Source organism: Rhea americana, unplaced genomic scaffold, assembly GCF_003343005.1.
Source record: "Rhea americana isolate MKP2758 unplaced genomic scaffold, rheAme1 scaffold_74, whole genome shotgun sequence".
Classification (NCBI taxonomy): domain Eukaryota; kingdom Metazoa; phylum Chordata; class Aves; order Rheiformes; family Rheidae; genus Rhea; species Rhea americana.
Genome location: NW_028186912.1, coordinates 1,352,935 through 1,375,453, shown reverse-complemented (window position 1 = coordinate 1,375,453; position 22,519 = coordinate 1,352,935). Strand labels below are relative to the sequence as shown.

The window sequence follows — 22,519 nt, the reverse complement described above, 5'->3', positions numbered from 1 at the left end:
TTCTTCTGTGCATTTATTAGTTTATCTGATTCRGATCTGAGGAAAAGCAGGAACAGATATTCCCTTTGTTATTAAAATGTTTTAATTAAAATAATATCTGAGTACAGAGGAAACTTGTCTGCTAAGACAATAATGATTCATTAATAAAAATATGTATCAACACACTTGTTTGTATAAATTATGTGTATATTATGGCATACAGAATTCAAAAGCAACAAAAAAATTTGGTTTTGRAGTAATGAACAATGTAAACAGCTAAATCATCTTAATCTTCAGACAAACGTAAAGCAGAATCAGGCTCATAGGCCCARTCAGAGCAAGTATGGAGGCAAAACACCAATTTTTTTCCTCTTGAGTTAAGTGAATGAGAGCCTTCCACTACAAACACCTCAGGTTGTGAAGGTCTCCTGTGAGATACAGGAAACAAATCAAAAGGAGACATTCTAGGCACATAAACCTCTTAAGAGGCATTCCAGGGGAGAGCAGGAAACTAGCTAATATCTGAATGAAATTTGTGAGAATGATTGTTTTGGGAGTCTTTGATGTTCATGTGGATGGTATTTCTGATCTAGCACTATAAAAGCTTTGCTCAAATCTGTCCATCTTTGAGTCTTCATATCTACAGTTCCCTCCAGGGTGGACACACTCTGGAGTAACTTCATGATTTGGAAATGTATATCAGTTATTTTCCTTGGCAAACTACCTTCTTCCCACTCCCTGGGAAGAGGACAGACTTCTGCTCCGTTCTCCCATCCTCCCAAGAAGAACTCACCTACCTGATTCACCTTGGAGCTCTCGAAGAGCAAAGCTGAGTGAGGACTTTGGGTAGCCGTAGTAGGAGACAGTTTTCCCTTCAGTCTCTACACTAAACCAAGATGAATGTACTATAGGTGTTTGTTGATCTAAAGTTCTATGTTGTCAAATTTCTTCTTGCATTATATGCTTGCTGCCTTCTGATGATGCCATGTGTCCTATTCACTTAGTTTCAGCTGTCTCCTGGCTATTTTGAAGATTTCTTGCTGTGCTTCTACATCTATTTCTCCTTTTTGTTTCCATTCCGTGGAAAACTTGATCTTTCTGAAAGGGGAAAAACTTGGAAATATATATGTATATATGTATGTAGATTTACATACACACACATATATATGTACATACATATTTAATTTCCATTTCATATTTTCTGCTTTTCCTCTGCTCCATCTTTGTTTTTAATATTTATGAGGCTTCTCCGATTCTCTCTTTAAAGATACATTACTTGGCTACCTCACAACAGTTTTCCTTTAATTAAATCAATCATTAAATTATACTTGTCATACCATTGTACACCTTTGCATCATCCCTGCTGCTGATCATGGAGGGGTTTTTTGCTATTGGTTTAAAGACCATAAGTAGCTTTACAAGCAGAACTGTTGAGTTACATGTTCTTTCATTTTCCCACCTACACTGATCATCTGAACCTTTCTTTTGCTCAGCTTTGCTCAGCTTTTGCTCAGCTTTGCTTTCACTCCCGTTTTCCTGACTTTCCTAGTTGAAAGGAATTCCTGTCAAAAAAATGAAAGGAATTCCTGTCAAAATTCCTGAAAGGAATTCCTGTCAAATATTGTAGTTCATCAGCATAGCCTGTGAACAGGATAATTTTGTCCATTCACTTGATTTCTATTCATGTGAGGTTTCTGTATTGGTATTAGACTGAGTATCTTTGGAGGTTTTGGAGGTATGTTCATAAGTAGTATAAGGCGGTAGTCTGTGCTTGTTTTCCTTCCGTTGGTGAAGCAAAAGGTCTATATTTGTCTTTTATTGTTGTTCTTTTCTTTGACTCAAAAAAGTTTCAGAAACTTGTTTTCTGAAAGTCATCTTTAACTTAGTGTCTAAATTCTTGAATTGCACTAAATTGGCTACAGAATTTGAATAGACGGGTTCTCTCCAAGGGTCAGAAAATATAATTTCCCCAAAGGTTGAACACCTTGCGGAGTCTTCTTATTTCACTACATTCAGTTCATTGAGATCCAGCAAGATTTTGCTGGGACAAATTGGCCCTTGATGTTTTCCTACTTTAGGAATAGGTCAGATCCACGACCCTACTTTTTGGTGGYAGCAATAATATTTTTTCATTTGTGCTCTGTTCATGTTCTGTGATGCCTCCTTGTCTTTTGTTTAGTAAATTCATATAAAAGTAGAAGTACACAGTAGGTCCTATAAATTCTCTTTTCAACTGAATTAAGATTGGAACTTTAGAGGCTGTTTGCAGTTAAACTATTCATGTTGATTAATCTTAGCTATGAATTATATGCTGTTTTTTTATGCTAGCCTTCATGTCAGAGCATTTCCTTAAGTTGTTTTTCCTATGTAAATTCTAGGGAAACAAGCTTTTAAAAATTAATAAACATTTTAAAAATTGATTTGATTTGAAATTTTTTTCTTAGTTTTCTTCCCCTCAGGAAAACATTAATATTTCTGTAGTATCTGGAGTGTTTCAGAAGAGGRRAWGRGGTTKTTCCCCCCCCCCCCACTGATATCACTGGGATTAAATACATTCTCTCCCCTCAATGAGTGTGWATTTATATCTTTCTTTCTTTGGTTATTATGGAGATAGAGTTGCCCTTTTATAGTGACGGTGAAGGATATTCAGAATATCTTGTGCACTTAGCAACTAATAAATATATAAAAAAGCTAAATGCTCTACTGAGCAAAGACATGCTACTTAGAAATTATGAGGTCACTCAGTCGCAAGTAACACTTGAAGGTCTAAGAAGCACTGCAGTGTGATGGACGCTGTATAAACTTTTATGCCTGAAAATTGCTTTATATTCTTCATGTATTTAAACAGATAAAACCCATTACCATGATCATTACTAAAAATAATTTTAGTAATTTAATAGAAGAAAAGTTTGAATGTTTGTAAATATATATTAAATAAGATTGCAAAAAGCTTGAGAATGGGTATATAATTAAGCATCTGCATCCTAGACAGTATGAAATTGCAGATTCAAGTCTGTCTGCAGCTGTCCTGAAAAGGAATGCAGAAGGAGCGGATTAGTTTGAAGAGCAGTGATAGAGCAAGAGACTGATATACTGTGGCGCATTCGGATTTGCATATATTGCATATAATTAGGCAAGAGCAATCTTTTAGCATCCGAAGTCAAGACGCAGAATGATTGCTATGGGACACTGCAAGCATTTGGATAAAGAAAATCTATGACTGTAGAAGTCCCGAAGTTGCAAAGACTCATACAAAATTTTAGTAAGGTTCTGCTGGTTCGCATTTGTTTGAAAGCAGTACCTATCATCTTTTTCAAATGGCTGAACAACTCATGTTTTATTTCTTTAGCGATTTAGTTCTACACCTTAAAAACTTACCATTCCACAAATCTACATCGTGTTATTCTACTATTTCAAGCACTGTTTAGAGGAAAGAAGGCTCTTATGCAGGAATATTAATTTGCAGCAGTTCTTTATTTAAGAATTTTGAAGTCTCAGTACCTCTGAGGAGGTGAATAGAATAAGATGATGAGTAAGAACCGAAAATCTAATATTTTGACTACACAGGTGGCTTTAGACATCTAAAGGCAATGGCTTCAGAAAATGGAGTTCTTTTGACATTTCTAGAGTAATTACAGTTTTCTTATATTTGTCCTCTTCTTAATGGAAAAGTGCTTATTTTAATTAGCTCATATTATGAACAATTTAATTAGAAGCTATTTTTGTTTGAAGAAAACTATTGTGTGGGTCACAATTCTTTCCACAGTATTTTCTGATCAAAGAAACTAATGACRGCTAATAATTAAGTATAATTGTGAAAGATTATCATCTTTAAACTCAGCTTATGCTGTTTATCAGAGTTTAAACAAAGATAAGTCTGGATATTCTTCTTCATTATTCTACTTATGGGCATTTAAGTTCTTCACTGTGGATTATTTTATTTTCAAAATAATAACATATAGGAAGATCCCCATACAAATAAGTAACCCATTGATTAAAGTACAGTATAAGTCTTATGAAAGCAGTGTTTGTCTCATTGGAGTTGTCGTAAATCTGCATATATAATCCTGTTTTCTAAAATATAATCTTACAATCTTATTTTTACATAGTGATTTTTTAATTTACTGAGAGTGCTTAGTGTCATTCCAGAAAGAAAAAGAGAAACAGACACTCTTATATCGGTAGTAGTTGCTCAAAAAGGGAGCATCACTGTCAGGATGACATGCTGGATTAAAATCTATGGGTGTACATATATACCTGTACATTTACTGTTTTTTATAACTGATGTTTAAAGGTAATGAGGAAAGAGAGCAGGCTCTGGCCAATAGCTGGATATTTATTTTTTACATATTTAAAGTTATTATTTCAACAGTATGCGAAATGTAGTAAGTGATTTATAAAGTGTGTAAATAAATAAATAGCATTTTCARCATGAGATGTATATTCTGACTAATGGCATGACATGATAAACAAGAGCTTCAAAGGTTGGAGCAAAAGGGATGATGAGGGGTAAAACGATAAACTGATGCCATTGGTTACTTGGATTTATTATGTGGTTGTTCAGCTATTTCAGCTATTCATAATTAGAATTCTCCTTCGCCATTTGTCACTTCTGCTGCTTATTGTGACTATTGTTGAGAGAAAAAAGGTCTAAAGGAACAATTTGAATGTGGAGAGGAAGAAGACTAGTTCCCGGTGTGGGGCCAGAGGTGTATTTTGCGTAGAGACAAATAAATAAATAAATAAATTAGGACAGGAAAATACCATGAAGCAGGTATTGTTGGTAGCTGCAGTAGGCTCAAGATGGAAAGGATACGAGTCTGTGTGGGGGGAGATGACTGAGAATCCACAAGGCAATTAGGAAGACATCMAAGATAATATGATGGGAAAGTATGAGATAATGGGCTAAGAGAGGAGCTTATTTATAGGAGTTTATTGATAGGAGAGGCATATTATTTTTAGCAGCTTTATTTTGAAAGACCTTCAGAAGACTTACTTACATGGGTTTGGGAGAAGCCAAAACACAGTGAGATGACCAAAGGGTTTAATATAAGAGGCTAATGTTTTTAAACCATCAAAATTTTGGATACTATTTTCTTTCATGAAAAGAGAGGACTCAAAGATGAGATCTTAAAATGGGTAACTTTAGGGTTTTAGAGGAATTGTGATGCTATTATCATAAATAATAAATCTGAAGAAAATCTGAAAGAGGAAAAAATGAACTGTGTTCAGAGTATTTTGATTTTTTTTTTAAAAAAAATAACTTTCTGTATTTCACAAGGAAAGCCATTATTTGGTTAAATAAAGATTATTTGCATAAGAATATTTCAAAGATAGCTGTCCAAAATGTTTGACTGGCCTTTTGTGAGCATTACTAATATTAGAGTGCTGATTGGGATAATCCAATGAAATCTAACTGTAAATGAAGAGCATTAAATATTGTCGTAAAGAATGTCAGCTTCAAGAGTGAAAGTTAACCATTTTAGTTGCCTCTTTGAAACAGATGTGCTGGCAAWGCAGCTGTTGAACCATTTTTGCTAAGTTCTTTCAGTTCAGGTTGCCAAACAAGCACCAGCTCTGCTGCATGGAGTTTCCAAACTGTGAGTACTGGCCTGTCTGTAGTGTGGTATATTAATTTTATCTACAAGGAGATCTTACTACAGTTGAGCAAAYGTGCCAGATTACTCAGTAAACTTTGTCTCTTAGGACTAGAACATGGATAAGCTGTATAYGGGCTTTCAAGAAAATCTCAAGTGTTTGAATAAAAATTTCAGATCAGAATGCAGGAGGTATCTGATAAGAGTCTGTCACTAAACACCTCTAAACCAAAGAGAGTATTATAGTGTCTGTGTCCTTTCATCTTCCATAAGGGAGATGAAATAGGGACAGACCTACAAGAATAATCTGATGTAATTGCTGCTTCTGTATACAGAATTTGTGTGTATTTGGAGGGGGGTACATTTTACCTGGAAGAAGCACAGCTCTCTAATTTCAGAYGTTACCTGAATCATGCAGAGGATGAAAAAATGCAAGTCCGTGTTTTTCAGTCTGTTCTTTCCATGATAAATTGTACATGCTCATGTGCTGAAAAGCCTCCATGCTCATTCATATTTCAAAAATTCCATGTCTAGCTATTTCTCAGAAGAGGAAAATATTCCATATATTTCCTTGACTAGACAGGATGCATGAGCCTTTTACAACTTACACTTTGAAGAGTTTTCTCTGTGATTTTACACATCTTTTATACTGACTCATAGTTCAAAATGTACAGTTAGTGCTCAGAAAYAACATCAGATGGTGATTACTCCATGGGGATCTTAAATTTAGAAACAACTAATGGATGCTGATTGTCTTTATATTATTATTTTCTATTCAATATTTGTAATATAGATAAAATTATTTTTATTAAAAAATATGAAATGTAATAAAGCCACGAGGGACTGTGGCCAACATTTTCCTATCGTTGTGGTATCCAGTGTGAAAGTCYACGCAGGTGCTTAGTTCTGATAAATATATTAGGAATAGCATACTTACCTAAGCAAAATATAACTTACTAATATAAATTTAAAGACGTGTGTTATATCAAGCGTTTTAGAATGGTGCCTGATTAAGAAGCAGCGATAGGGAAGCAGCACAGTGGGATCTATTTGTAGAAAACATGAGGGGAGAGGAGRGTATTTTGTGGTGCCTGAGAGCCTTCAGCAGTGGTTTGCTCTGCCAGCCCAGGTGTTAACGCAAGGAATTCCAATATAAATACTGATGAGTGACCTTTAAGTTAATCCTCAGTTAACTAAGCCCATGCATTCATGCATTTTTTCACTTTCCTTTCTCTTCTAACTACCCGCTGCAGGGCAAAGCAGATTCTTTTGGAGTCYGGATCTTGAAACATGGAGAGGGGAAGCCCAGCTGAGCTGCCCTGTGGTTTGTCAGTTCTTGGGGCCTTTTCCGTCATTAAAGAGTCTCAGGACAAGGCTTGCTAATATTTTAGCTGCTTCCAGCTACTCCGCATTTAAATCTTGCTTGTAGGGGACTTGCAAGATGGGAGCAACCATTATGTAGATAAAGCCCAAGCTGGGAAGGTCARTAAGAAGTAGAAAGTAGAAGAAGGAATAATACACGTATCAAAACAAAATACAAATCTGGATGGATCTATCTAAAGCTTAGAAACTACTCTTGCTTCTAACAGTCTGCTCGATAAGGTGTATATCTTTGTCTAGTGTCCCACAGAAGAGTTTGTCCTTGGAAAGGAAACAATGTGCAATATGCTAAGACATGAATGGTCAGAGTACTAAGTACTTCAAGTTACTTTTGAAGTTACTTTGAAAACATTATTAATTTTTAAAAAATCTTCCTAAAATTATTATTTCACTGTCTCATTTTAAAGCGTTTGYAATTGTAGCTGAATTGTAATGTATTTGTTCAAAATTCTTTGAAAACAAAACTGTTCCAGTGGTTTTCTTTATACAGGGTAATACCTTTTAAAATAAACYGGTACACTGAAGCAGGAGGGAAGAAAAACAAGCTGGACGTCTTYGATACTGTAGATCTCGAATGGAAAGTGTTGTTTCATAATCACTTTCCTTAGCACGTTAGACTTAGCATGTTTTATTCCCAGTGATTAATCCTCTGCAAGATTGCTTGTATTCTGGAAACGTTCATGCAGTTTGTTTCTGTAGGGCAGGTTTTAATTTTGCCATATTTAACATGAATGCAGTTTATTCCCAAGGAAAGGATGGCATTCGTTCTTCTATTCAGTCTTACTTGCATGTATTTCAATTGTTGCTAGGTGCTAGAGGCACCTCATTCAGTAATTGTATTAAAGGAGGAAACCTATTCTCCCTAGGTACATTTGCAAAGCTGTGCATACAATTTCCRCTTATTGAGAAAGGAAAACCTAATCTCTATGCTATTTATTTTATAAGCACAGAAGATTGCTGAAAGCAAATCACTCAGGCACATATGACTTTTTTTGGTGTGGTCAATTGTGTTCAGTTATATAGCTCACAAAACGTCTTTTTTTGTGTATTGCAGGTAGCATAGTGTACCTTGGGATGATGGTGGGGGCGTTCTTCTGGGGAGGCTTGGCAGACAAGGTGGGAAGGAGACAGTCACTCCTGATATGCATGTCTGTCAATGGATTCTTTGCCTTCCTTTCATCATTTGTCCAGGGCTATGGCTTCTTCCTCTTCTGTCGCTTGTTTTCTGGATTTGGGTAAGCTCCTCTGGTTTTGTTCATTTCTACAATTCTATGTGTTAATAAAACTTTCCTGTTTGCAAATGGCTTTAATGTAGGAGTATAATTTTGTGTCAGGGGCTTGCGAATTGTACAATGTAGCTACTACAATACTAAATAACAACCTGAAGGGGAAGAATGATGATTTTAGGGGTAAGATAGAAACTGAAAATTGAACGATTGATTTCTGTTCTTATTTTGCAACAGACTTCCTTTGTTAACTTGAACAACTTGCTTGACTCTTTTATACCTCAGCTTCTTTATGTATTGCTTGTTCAGTATGCAAAATGATACTCTTTCCACAGGTGTATTGTAAGATTTCACTAATATTTGWAAAATTTCTAATTTGTGTGCACAATACTGTTTGTAATACCGCTGCAGTCAAGATTGCTCTGGGGGGCCTWGTCTGCAGCATGCCAAATGTTATTGCTTTTTCCAGAATAATTAAGTTTGTAGCCCTGTATTTGCTTTAGTTTTCTTTTAATTTGAACAACTTCTGAGCTGGTAGAAAGGTTTAAGAGACTGGTAAGGGTCCATTCAGTTTGAACTTTACACAAGCTGAGAATGGTATACACTAGTAAATTAGTATGAGAACGCTTCTGCTTTYGTTCTACCTTTGTTGCACCCTTGGATAATCAAGGGCTTTGTTCTCCAGGGTGGTTTGTTTAGCACTTCTGGTGACTGTTTGATTCAGACCACTTCCATGTCAGACCACTTCCAATCTTCAGGATGCTGAATGGGCCAGCAAGAGCACAGTACATTGGTGTCGTAAAGCCATGCAGGTGAAGTCCATTGCTAGTAGGGTTTGATGGCCGCATCTTCCTGCAGTACAGAATTTGCCTAAAGGGTYTGAATTGTCTTTTACATTTATTGTGTTCTTCACTACATCCCTCACCTTGCTCAAATTAAAAGGTAATTGTTAGTTAAATGGGAATAGAAATTCAGCTTCATTTCTCTTTCTAATCTCTCCTCATTTTAAAGGTCCTGTCTTGGGACAGGAGATGACAGTTCCCCTTCTTATCCAAAGAAATGGAATGAATATCTCTATTATCAAAGGAGGTGGCTTTGTTTCAATAATTTGGTGTGACTGAGAGAGCTCAGATATGAAATATGAATAATATTAAGCAAAAAACTAAGTGCTATTTTAAAGGCAAAATAGTACTGATACTCAGAGTGGAGAATCTGAGACCCTCTGAAGGGTCAGAGAATTACCTGGACAATTTCATATAAATTATTAAGAAGTATACATGAGATATGAAAATTCAGTAGATGTGTAGAGGTTAAACTGGTCTGCCATCCTCTAGATGGATAATGATAGATAAAGACAAATGGAGTAGCATGAAATGGTATCTAATAGGAGGTTTTACTTTAAATACTATAAAAGAGATTTTCCTCAGATACTATTGCAGTCAAAATGTGTTTATAAAAGTAGATTGCTTAGGAGAAGAAAAAATCCCTTCTGATAATTTTTTTGCAATCAAAAAAAAAAAAAAAAAAAAAAAAACTGAAACTGGTAAAAATTCTGCATTGCAAAAAGAAAGATTTGGAATACAAAACAACAGAAATAATATTAAGGTATTGCTGGGTAAAGGGCATCTGCTGAGGGATATGAAAGTCTGAAAGATGAATTAAGGTAGTGAGAAGAATAAAGAAAAGTTGGGTAGTCTGCAGAATCATTTCCTTTTATGGAAAATAATATCATAACTGTGATTGCTGCTTTGATTAATCCCAAATCACACCTCTAAAGGAAATTGAATCCCAAAGGCAGATAAAAGTCTAGTCTTTAGACTTGGCTTCCTATGAAGTAAAAACAGCTAGGCGAGAAACTCTGAGCTATATTTTATTGCGGGCCATTGAGGGAATGTGCCAAAGTTTATCATCAAAAAAGCAGTTTGTTAGATCTGTCTTTGAAATTGTTAAAGTAATGCTTCTCTAATACCAGCTCATGACTCATAATATCACTARCTGGAAAGATACTGGAGCTGTCTATTCAGCACTGCCACTGTGAAGTATTAATCCAGGCTAGAGAATATTATGAATTCTATTACAAAAACTTGCATTTATTTCATTTCATCTAAGTTACTATTTTTGGTACTTTCAGATAACTTTGGATGCAATTTTTCTAAGAACAGAAACTCGGTTTTGAACAGCATGCTTACAAGTGTACTATTCCAGTACACTTTAAGTGTACTTTTAATAGATTTAAAAGTGTATTATCCCAGCTAATCTCATTCTGATTGCCTTGAAATAAGCAAAGATGATACAGTTTGGAAAAAACGTATCATGTTTATCCAACTCAGTGTCACCTCTAAAAGTAATCAAGGTTTTTATGCAGTACAAAGCTGACCAAAGTAAATATATATCCTGAGATCAATTACAGTTCAGAAATTCTTCAAACAACCCCACATTTTGCTGTTAAATGAAACTGATTCTCTTTCACAAACAAAGTGAAAAAGGTTGAATATATAGATCCTGATTTACAGACCAAACATTATGCCTGGCCTACAGTGATTTCTCTCTTTAATTTGACAGAAGTGCCAATTTGGCCAAGTTTCTTCTCCAAACCATGGAAATACTAAGAAATGCAGCTTAGATGTGGTGAACACGTATCTGCTAATGTAACCAACAGCCATTAAGAGTYCCTTTCCCTGTCCCTTATGAATAAGAGCCTTGCTCAAGAGAGTAAGAGTCTTGCTCAACACTCTCTTGAGCAAGACTTTTACTCTCTTGAGCAAGATGATGTACTATCATACAGAGTGTTTCCACTTGAAAATACATTAGATATTACTTAATTAGATTTGAGGCTCACCTTCAGCCAACTTTTCTTAGCCCTTCTTTTGAAAATCTCTCTGCAAACCTTCTTGCAGTACTGCTTCCACATTACTGAGATCTAACATAGAGTACTGGTGTCAATGTACTACTTAAAATCGTAATTTTGATCTTGCTCAAGTTCCTCATGTTTTTATGGAAATCAACAGCTAGCAAAAATCCAAAAACCACTTAATTTCAACTTTACTGATCACTTAATTTCTTAGCAAATCAGAAATAACAAGGTGATTACTGGCAAATGGTATCACACACAGAGGCACAGTCTTTACTGTATTTTTAGTCTGGATTTTGTTCAAGAAGACAAGATACTTCAGGGGGAGAACACCATTCTGCCTACTGTGAGGACTTTTTCCTATTTATCTCTGTAAGCATTCCTTATATGCATTTGCATTTCAAGTCCCTTTGGCTAGTGAATCTGCAAACAAACAAAAGCTATCTGAAGCCAGAGGTTCCTGAATGCTTTGCCTAAGTGTTGTTTTCATCCCAGCTGTCACAGGGTGCAGGTGCCAAAGTCGATAGTGACAAATCACAGCTCTGAAGGTAGATTAGCAGCCATTTATCATCATCATTGATGAGAAAGAAAAAGCAAAGGTATCTTAGCTTATTAGTGGTTCCCTGAAATCCCACTCTCCTGGTGTGCATTATTTAAATCTCCTTTTTGTCCTGCTCCCTCACCCCACTCCGTAATTTCGCAGAACAAACAATATCAGAAAGTGTTTAGAAATAATGTTATAAAAGCAYGGCTTTCAGTTTGCATGTTTTCTCTGAGATCAGAAATTAAACCTTCTTTTGCTGAAAAGTGGGATTAGGTCAGTTACTTATTTCTGTATGTCATTTTCTCCCTGAATCACTGTTGGTCTTTTTGAATCTAAAATCAGAAAAATTTGCACCAAAAGGTTGAATAAGGAATCACCCTTTGTGAATAAATACCAGTAGCAACATAAGTCCTTTTCTGAAGTAACAAAGCTGAGCGAATATGACCTACCGCCCCAAATACGTGTCATATGCAAGCAGAGTGGAAGCTGAACTATGTAGCTAATGGCTTTCACTAGGCAGTAAATGCAGCTGCTGGGGTAGGTACTGAACAGTGAAGGACTCTGTGTGTTTGCCTCTGTATATGAGCAAAAGCAAMCAGAAGAAAATAGCAGAGAGTTAAAAATAAAACTAGAAATGCATTGAGAACATAAACTTGAAAAAACATGAAAGTGAGATTTTTCTGGGCAGAATGTTAGTGGGGAAGAAAGCTGGAACTACAAAGTAGAAACCTTCTATGTACAGAGCTTTATGTACGTTCTTTATAACCAGGATGGTCTCAAAATAACTTGTTCAGTCATAAATTTTATCTTCTAACGAAACTGAAAAATAAGGCTACAAAATTGGCCGACWCTTTATATCAAAAAGAACGATAATGGGATGTTTAATTAGTTTACATGTTTTCAAGAAAATACCCCCCAAAATTATGCATTCTGCTTTTGTTCTGCCTACTTCTGATGGTGCTTGTTACAGGAGATAAAGTATAACTGAGAAAGATCATGACTGACATTTTTCATGTCTGTTATGTAGTTCTCTCCACATGTGGAGAAATATGTCCARTAGAAAAGGCTTCTGCTGTTCATTAAGTATCATTCTTGCATATGTTCCTGTATGGTTAGTAAAAAAGATAAGGCTGAAGGAATRCACCCTGCTTTTGGAGGTGCGGAGACACAGAGTCCTTACAAGGTAGCAGGGTTTTTTTTATAGTCTTGAGCCAACTCAGAAAAGTTGCGTCTCCTGCTGACATTAGATTGTTCCTAATTATAGGGACCTCTGCTAGTTGAGAGACAGTTGTCACTCATTATCATCAAGCCAGAGATTTAGACCAATTTTTTAAATCTTTTTTTAAGCGTTCAGAATCTCTACATTTTCCAGTGGAGGTGTAAAATACTGTATTGCTAATTTGCACATACTAACAACAGATTTACAACTCTTAGTTACTTTTTGTGACTTGTTAGGATGTAGTCCGTGAACTCTGTCAGTAGTCTGTGGATAACAAGATTATATCTACTGCTTAGGTTATGATGAGTCAAAAATGACATGTAAATATTTAAAAATTTCAGTTTGTTTGAAACATTTATGTTAAATAAAGGCTAAAATCCTTCACCTCTTTTAGAAGAAAARTTCTTCTCAAATCAGTGTGATTTTCGTAGGCTTTTCATTTGAGTGTGCAGAAYGTATGAGGAGAAAAATGTAGTTTCTTGCATCAGATTTTTTTATCTACAGATGAAGATTGGCCATATAACTTAGAAATGGAATAAGGGCAAACAGCACACTGCAGTGAAGTAATTAATTTCCAGGAGCAGATTTAATACCATACTCTATGGGAAACAGCATTTGCATTTTCCGTAAAACAAGAGATAAATGTCCTCCTATGTTAAAGTCAGTGGCAAAATGGTCTCTGATTTCATTAGGAATTCCCTCCTGTGCACTCCACCATCCATTCCATGCAGTGCTGGTGGGATGCCAAAGAGACAGTCTGCTTTAAAACATTTTGAGGATCAAATTGTGTTCCTTTTCTTCCATGCAAGTATGGAAGGACTCAACTGTAGTCACTGAAATAACAGGGGTCTACATCACTGTAAGCAAAGGTAGGATCTAGCCTAGGGTTTTTTTGAACTCTAAAAAGGGCATTATTCCTTGCAGCTGTAGGGTGACACAGTTTTGTTTTTTGKTTTTTTTTGGTAGTGTGACCATTAGGTGAATCAATACATGATGCACAATAGCTGCATCACAAGACAGCGATGAAGGAAGCCCGGATTGCCCGGCCCTTCTTTCGCCGCAGCCCTCGGGAGGCAGCTCCCGTCCGTGCTGGCAATGGGCAGCGTGCCCGATTCCACATCAGCGCTGCAGTGCTAAGCAGCGCCGACACCACGCACGCGCTTAGACGTCTGCAAGCACCAGCCCTCGGTTTCTGCGCTCCTCCAGAGCATTCTGCAGGTGCGGGCAGTTTTTAAGGATTTTGCTGGTTGCCGCCGGGTGCGCTGGCAGCTGCAGCTCTGCTTTGCCCTGTGTCGCTGCGTGCCCAGGAGCAGCTTTGGGGGAGCAGCGGCAGGGCTGCTGCCGCCCTGGGGCTGCTYGGCGGGTGAGCGAGGAAGGCCCTCTGCAGCGGGATGCTGCTTCTCGGCCTCCTCTCCTCGCTCCTCCGGTGCTGCTGTTCAAAAGCCCCCCAAGATTTTCATAATAGCTTTCAAGTYGGTTTAATAGCGTTGCATTTAGTGGCGTACGAGTAGCTTTTTGGTATCAGTATCCTAAAAGTTTCTAGCAGCAGCATCCATCGCTAATATGAGACCAGAGGGAAGGCTTTTCCCAGCTGAGAAGCAACATTTTCCATTCATACAGTAAAAGCACAAATAAGTACGCAGCAACTTTACCACACAGTTACTGTGGGACTGAAACCTGCAGTTGTAAATAGCCGGTATAGGTATAACGAAAATACATCCTTTATTTTTCTTTCAGGTTACAGAGCTTTAGTGAGTAGACAGATTATTTTCACTATCTAATCAATGTGAACATCATTTCCAGACTTTTAAGCTTTTTTAGCCTGGTGATGTACTCTATGGAAATACCAATTTAAYCACATCAGATGGGAGAGACACACTGCTTTTTTTCTCCAAAGCTGATTTTTTTCCCCCTTTATTTGCACACTGTATATAAACATTTTGGTTTTGTACCTGCTGGCTCCAAAATTGCTCTGCATATTTATCTACTTCCCCGGCAGCTTTAAAAAGTTTGTTTGTCGGAGAAGTTTCTTTATTAAACCGGCCAGTACAGACAGTGCTTCCTCCRTCGCCCGAAGGATCGTTAGGGCACAGGAAGGGAGCTGACCCCCCGGAACAGCATTAAATAGCGTTTCCACCCATCAGCTCTTTCCAGCTCGTGCGGGAAAGAAGGCGGCCTGTTTCTGATTCGGCTGGGGAGTTTTCAACATTAGTAAAAGAACTTAATTTGGTCCAGGGGTGCTGTTTTCAGGGAATACTGCCTGGAGGACAGGGAGCCTGCGCGCGGGGAAGCGGGGAGCCGCCGCGCTGCGCGTCTGGGGGCTCGCAGGGCTTCCCGTGGCGGCAGAGCGAGCCCTTGGCGGCCCCCCGCCCCGCTGCTCGCCGCGGCGCGCCCGCAGCGCCTCGCGGCACCGCCGGCTGCCCGCGCGGCCGGGCACGGGGCGCGGAGGAGGCCTCTCAGCCTTTGCACCCGCTGCCGGAGCAGAACAGGTGCAGCTCGCGTTGAGAAACCTGCTGGCCGCCCACCGAGCGCCGGTGGCGGCGTGGACGTGCAGAGCCRGCAGCCTCCACCGCGGCGGCTGCCGCTGCGGCGCCCAGGGGGGTGGCAGCCCCGTGTCACCAGCTGCCTGCCGGGAGGGACACAGCAGCCGCCGGCTAAGCAGACCTGCCTGCCCGCTGCGGGGTTTCGCTGCCGCTCCTGAGCTTGCTTTACGGTCAGCTGTGTTGCTGAGGCACTGAATTTTTTTCAGATTGAAATACTATTTCTGTATCAATGTCCTTCTTTATAATATTTGTTTTGATCTGTTTTAAAYGTTCTTATTTCCCTTTTTCTCCCAGTCTGGCAATCACTGTGATAATGGCATAAATATGCATTTAAAGTTCTGCTATAAATTAGACCACACAAAGTACTGCTTCTTTTGAGTATGTAAACTAATATGTAAGAATATCTCTTCAAACCTCATAGGTRTTCTCTTCAGCAAGAAGAGTAAAACCCACAGGTCTTGGATGGACTTACTCTGTTATGGAAGGTTTGACAGCAAGGAGATAAGGACAGTAAAAATGATCTGGAATCTGTTGCTGAAAATGATACCTGGTTTGAGTTTTATCTAATTTTGTAGAAGCAAGGTGAACGTGTAGTTGTCCAACTGAGCTTTAGACGGTTTTTAGTTTTACTGTGCAAAAACTGTGAATGATATTTGAATGCATAGGCTTTTCCACAGTAAAAAGCCAGCATGGTTTAGCAAATCATGTAGTGCATCTTCATAGAAAATATCTTGCCACATATGTGTGAAATAAAGTGTATTAGTCACACAGTTGTCATTTAGCCCACTTCTTGATTACCTTAGGCTAATATTTTCCGTTAAAAGGAATGTATTTTCACGCTGCCAWGATTACAGGATTTTTGTGATGGTGAAAGTCAAAGCTTTGTACCGGTTTCTGTTCCAGATTGTCGGATTGCCCTGACAATCCCTTTGAATCGTTGGCTACACTGAGCAGAGTGTCTTCGTGAAAATCTTTGCTGATAGCTGTGTCCGAACTAGTACGAGCTTCCTCAAGAGTTCTCAGATACATGGGGGAGTTAAAGAAAAATGGACACTCTTGCTAAAAAAGCTGCTTGTAGATTGGGTTTTAAATGAGTACAACTATGAGCTTGTTCACACTTTGACTGGCTGTTACTCTCCCTTAACCCAAGACATATATCTCTTTTTAGGATTGGTGGAGCTGTTCCAACAGTCTTCTCCTATTTTTCGGAAGTGCTTGCTCGGGAGAAACGAGGTGAACACTTGAGTTGGCTCTGTATGTTTTGGATGATTGGCGGTATCTATGCATCTGCAATGGCTTGGGCAATAATTCCTCATTATGGTAAGAGAAACATCTTCTTGAGATTTGTAGCTATCCTAGTACAAAACTTCTTAAGTGTAGTTGAAAGAGAGTACTTTWTGGTTCGTCTCAAAATCTCCCTGTCTCCCTGCTGTTAAGGAATAATTCATTCCTTTTTGGATGTAARCAATGTAGATCACAGCCTGAAAAGCAAAATATTAACATGTATGAAAAATAGGTAATACCTACTCCTTAAATTACTTGAAACTGGGACTCATATAGTATAACTGATGTTATTATTGAAACTGGAGAAGATAGCTAATATTGAAACTTGAATTAGAGAAAATAGCTTTTAAAAAGCCTGGTGTCAAATTTGTGCTACTTTCTGCTGTCTTGTATTGGAAAGTTTYTTTTAATTGTTTGAAAGGGGTAAAATATCAATTATACTCACGTTAGAAGAAGAGTGAGGAGCATGTGTTTTCTAGTTAGTGTTTGCAGCACTAGTTCTSAATATAAAGCTGTGCTGAATATTTTATTCTGACTAGATCTTTTAGTGATGTAGAAATCATATGGATTACAGTATTTAAATACTGTAGGAATGCATGAGGGTGAGTAAAGCAGAAAACCTGCAATGACTGAAGTTATATGAATATGCAATACACRTCACTGTCTGAAAGAACTCCTTATGCCATGACATAGTTAAACATTATGTGAAGGTACAGATTTGATTCTTAGTCTCTTGGGCTTGCCTTTTAGAAGAGTTAAGCACTCATAGGTCTCTAGGGGAGCTGAAATTGCTCAGTGGTTCTTACAAATCAGCCTCTGTAAGTGCTTCTCGCTGACACTCTTCAGAACAATTAAAGCGATGTTGTGAATTAGTTGGAATCCTAAGCAGTTTTCTTAAACCAGACAATGAGATTCATAACAGTTGTATTGCGAAAGAGAGGAAAATGGAAAATTCATAAGGTTTGCCCAAAGTGATTAGAACATTTAGCAGGATAGGAAAGCAGTAATGCCCAGACATACATTATAATCATGCAAACTGATCAAATATCTAGATTATTGCATTACACTTAATTTTAGTGTCCTGTATACTCAGCCTATCTCCTTAACCTTGCATTTTGTTTTTGAATTGCTGGAATCAAGGACAGGAATCTTTATTGGCAAGACACAATGTGTATTCTTTTTTTTTCCAATTAGTAAATTGCTCTGAATGCCAAGGATTGTTTTGCTTTCCTATATATTAATATTTTATTTTTCTTTCTGTGAAAAATGCAAACATTATGACAGATTGATTTTAAAGGGTTGTCTAGTTTCATTGTAAATTTTATAAATAACTCAGTAACCTTAACTGAGGTGCTTTTAAAACRTCACATAGCAGTATATCTCAATGAATAATAATACACAACATTATACCAAAGCAGGGGCACTAGAGGGAATAATTTTCTTCTTTCTTTGGCAATGGAAGACTCTCAGTGACTAAAAGCCATCTTGAACTAGTTTTTCTCTCCTGCAAAGATAACTATGAAATCACTTAAGACAGAAAATTGTAAAATCAAATTTTAAAAGACAGTATTCTTCAGCTTTAGCCATATAAATCACTCTCCTTGCAGTATATTAATAAAAGTTATAATAGCCAAAATGTGGGCTAAAAGGAGAGGTATTAACAGCAGAAACAATGCTTCTTCACAAGGAAAGAAATAGATTTGCACATCATTTTGGCAAAATTAAACAAAATATATTTATGGTTTTTGATGTGGTCTTAAAATTGCCTTCACTTTAAATTAGACTTCTGCATGATATTGCAAGTTTAAAGCCTGTGTGTTGCATCCTAGTGTAAATGTAGAATAACCACTCTGAAGTCAGTGCACGTCAGCAGTCCATGTTCTGCAGCACAGCAGCACCTAGTGATGCCAGCTCTGGACTGGGGTGAACAGGCTCGTTTTCATGCCCCTCTGCTGTCCTCACAAGCCTTGCCAACGGGGCAAATCCTGCGTCAGCACGCAGGAGAGTACGCTCACGCACTGCTCTAGTCTCACGGAAACATTCCGCCTTAGGGTAATACTAGATCTCTGCACCCTGCGTATCGTATGTGCTCATAAGGAGACTCCTGTAATGGCATTTTTGCTTTTACAATTTCTACATGATTTCCATGGAAATATTTTACCAGAATTAAGCAAAGGTACAGATTTCTCTCCAAATTACTTTCAGTCCTTCTCATCAGTCACGTCTCCAATAACCAGGAAGCCAAACATAATTATGAACACAGCAGTCCACCCACTGCTAAGGCTCATTTATGTAGTGCATAGAAGTCTCTGAGCTGTTTGTTTCTCATATGAGGTGTACAAAGAGTGAGTTGATTTTTCCTTACTAAAGTCAGAAATAATGCAAAGGAAGCTGGAATAAACTTGCATCCATTGAAAAGCAATAAACCCCCACTAAGCATAGTGGAATTATTCTTGAATGAATAGAAAAATGCCAGAACAACAGAGTAAAATCATTTTGTAGACTTTTTCTCCTTCTTTTACAAATATATTCTTTTCATTTGCACTGGCTCTTATATAAGACACTTTAAGAAGTCTTAGATGCACAGCTGGTGTACATTATCTAGCTCCAAGGCAGCCAGTGAGGCTACTCTGGCTTACCAGTTGAAGATTTAGCTCTATCTTTTTGTGAGAGAACAAAGATTACATCTTCTGTGTGTAACAGTTTCTATTCAAGCAGCATAGGAATGCCTGAAAACTGGATAAAATTCTAAAACATAAAATAAAAAAGAGTCACAGTTGCCTTGGCACCAGGCTGTTGTTTAGGGAGAAATCCATGTGATGTGGTGCTGCAGTGACTGTACACTGAAAGATCACTTTTGCAAGTGCCTGACAATTTTGACTGTAAGACAAGCATTGCTGTTTCAGGACTTCTTTAAGTCTATAGCTGTTGCCTTCTGCTTAAAAATTGAAAATGAATGTAGGTTTGTCCAGGGTCTCTGAAAGAGGAGTTCAGGTCATGGAGAAGCTATTAGAATAAACATCTACAGAGAAATGTTTCTAATTGCTGCCAGTTAAAAAAGTCACAGGTTGGGCTGCTATCAAGAATTTGTTCCATGCACTACTTAGGTCAGGCTGGATAGGAAAGATAATTACTATTTTAAATTTTAAATTTAGCATAATGTTTCCAGGTAGACTTCTTCAAAGACTGTCAGATGCGTCAAATGTATATCACAATATTCTGTAAAAGGTTCATTTTTCAAACAGTGAAGGATCTTAAGACTGATAAATTACATTCCAGTTTTAAATCCAGAGAGTAATATATTACTATTTCATTACACCAGGTTTATATCACAAATTGAGATTGGGAATGAAAAAGAATCATCCAGGTTGTTCTAGCTGTTTTACCCATTAATTAAAAAATAAAAGAAAGTTAGAAATGAGTAGTTCTGCACAAAAAGTGTATTGCCTGCCATACACTGTGTTATTAAAAAATGTCTACATTTTCATTGTGCCGTATTACCCAATTAAAAATCAAGGAAGGCTGGCTAAAGATTTCAGCTTATTTAAACTGTTAATATGAAGTTCTATGTCATGTATGTTACATACAAATCTTTTCTGGCTTACTAAACTGCAGAATTTTTTTTGGGATGTATGTACCTGTAAATATATATATTTATATTTATATATACAATCTCTTCCAACTGTAGGTACTTCTTTTTCCTATTCTAAATCTGTTAGAAGACTATGTATCCTCAAATCAGAGATCCAAACATCACACTTCTCCAGTTAGCAGAATACCTGAAATAAGATCACAATCTAAGACCTGCAAACGCACAACACAAAAATTAATATGTAGGATTTTGGATTAGGAGTACAGGAGAAAGTGAAACGCCTAAGATTCATTAATATTAGTAGCTCTCTGTGCACGGTTTTATGAGTTGCTCAAATTATCTAAAAGAAACTGTACAGTTATTGACATGTTTCTTAAATGTGGCGGTGTTCATTTCTTCAGCGATTTGTGTTTTTTGCCAGTGCAATGTTAAAACAAAATAACAAAAAGTAAATACTAGCCACTTGCTGTTCGGCGTGTAATTGTTTAATATGTAGTTTATTATATAATAGACAAATGAAGAAAGAAATGAAGAGACAAATGAGAGACAGGGAAGGAAGGATAAGAGTTCTGTCATTATATTTTAACCAATAAGAAGAAAATAATGATGATTCTTCTGCAAACATAACATCTGATTTTATATCTTCATTGCTCCAGATCCTAGCGCACATGGAGTATATCCATACATTAACTGGATCCTATTTTAAGAATGTAAAACTTTGTGAGCAGAAGGCTTTTATTAATATACAGGAAAGGATAAGAGGAACATTATCTTCTTCTCTTTTTATATCACTTTCTAAATAAGGTCATTTGGTTTTGCTTCTTAAAAGATCAGTAAAACAAACCAAATGTTCATACATTTTTACATTTTTAAATTTGCTTCTAATTTATGGAAAGCTGCCTTCCTCAGCATTAATTGTACTAGTTTCTTGGTTGTCCTTTGCAACTCATCAAGATTTTCTGCAAGCAGTTACCTGGGAATTATATTTGCAACCAAATCTGTGCACATAAAAGTCTTTTGAGAGAGGGTGTTTGACCCTCACCAGATTAATTTGTAAATCTAAACCAATAGTAGTAGAGTACCTGGTAAAATGGATCATAAAATCCTAAAATAACAGGATGGAAGGAGTCTGTGTGTGGGGGGGGTCATTTTGCAGAACAGACAGTTCTGTAAACCTCAAGCCAGTGATTTCCAGTGTCCCTCACTCACTGCCAACACAGTGTTAATGACTTTCCTAAGGCCTTAGCCTCAGGAATCAGCTTTACCATCAATCTTTCTGAAGTTCTGAATTGTCTAGCAAGAAGTGAGGATCCCTTTGCCCACACACTAACCTCACCACTTCTGTTACTTACCAGGAGAGAGGAGAGAACCAGATTAARCAGATTTCACGGAAAAATCTCTGTGATATGATCTGAGGCAGAGACATGACTACACTGCATTATCAGTCAAATTCTAATTAAATTAGACTAGATTATTCAACAAAAGACTACAAAAATTAGCCTCTTAACAGTATAGAATCAAGGAAACACAAAATGTACTACTTTCTAACACTATCAATACAAAAGGCAGATTTAAGTCTTTCATCTAAACATGTTATTCAGGCTGGTGTAATCACATTACATAAGAGATCTTCATCTGAACTATTCATATTTTGTCAGTAGAGTCTTTTTCCTTCTTAACTGAGGACCAGGCACTTGAGTTCAGAAGAGAGGTATTTAGCACCATTCAAGGAACATAGATTTGGTCAAGATAGAACTGGAATAACAGATAGAAGAAGCATTTCATTTCAGAATATAAGATTTTTTTGTCTAGCTTGAATGGCTCTAGGTGTAAGTAGGAAAGTATTAATACATTTGCTATTTAAGCAGATTTTTCCATTCCATCTGCAAACAACTGATAATTTGTCCAGTGACTTAAAGAGGACAAGATACAAAGGATAATTGTTCTTCAGTCATTAGAATTTTGTCAAACTGAAGAGAGCCATTTTGGGGAATATTTTAAAATATGTATATATTTTTAAAGGCATTTTTACAYTACTGAAAGATTTTAAAATGAGGAGATAGAAGTGTTGAAGTGTCCAAATTATGGACTCAGACCTCAGATCTGCAAAATATTGTATTTAAAATAGTAACTACTCTACTATTGGAGACCCATTGCCCATTCATAATTCTGCTGATACTAGTAAGTCTCTTCACAGGCACAGGAGTCCATAAAGAGCTCCTATGTCTGACTTGGTATCATTGTAGTTACACTGCGTCTTTTCTTTTCTTTTTCCTTTCCTTTCCTTTCCTTTCCTTTCCTTTC

General features: G+C 37.2%; 1 protein-coding gene across 1 annotated transcript in view; it reads left to right on the top strand.

Annotated features, from left to right (window-relative positions):
* SV2C (synaptic vesicle glycoprotein 2C) overlaps window positions 1–22,519 on the top strand; it is a 78,371-nt gene that overhangs the window by 14,341 nt on the left and 41,511 nt on the right. Inside the window, exons 2-3 of the mRNA XM_085322111.1 lie at window positions 8,011–8,191; window positions 16,508–16,659. Coding sequence (XP_085178237.1) covers window positions 8,011–8,191; window positions 16,508–16,659 — 333 coding nt within the window. The remainder of the gene's footprint in view (window positions 1–8,010; window positions 8,192–16,507; window positions 16,660–22,519) is intronic.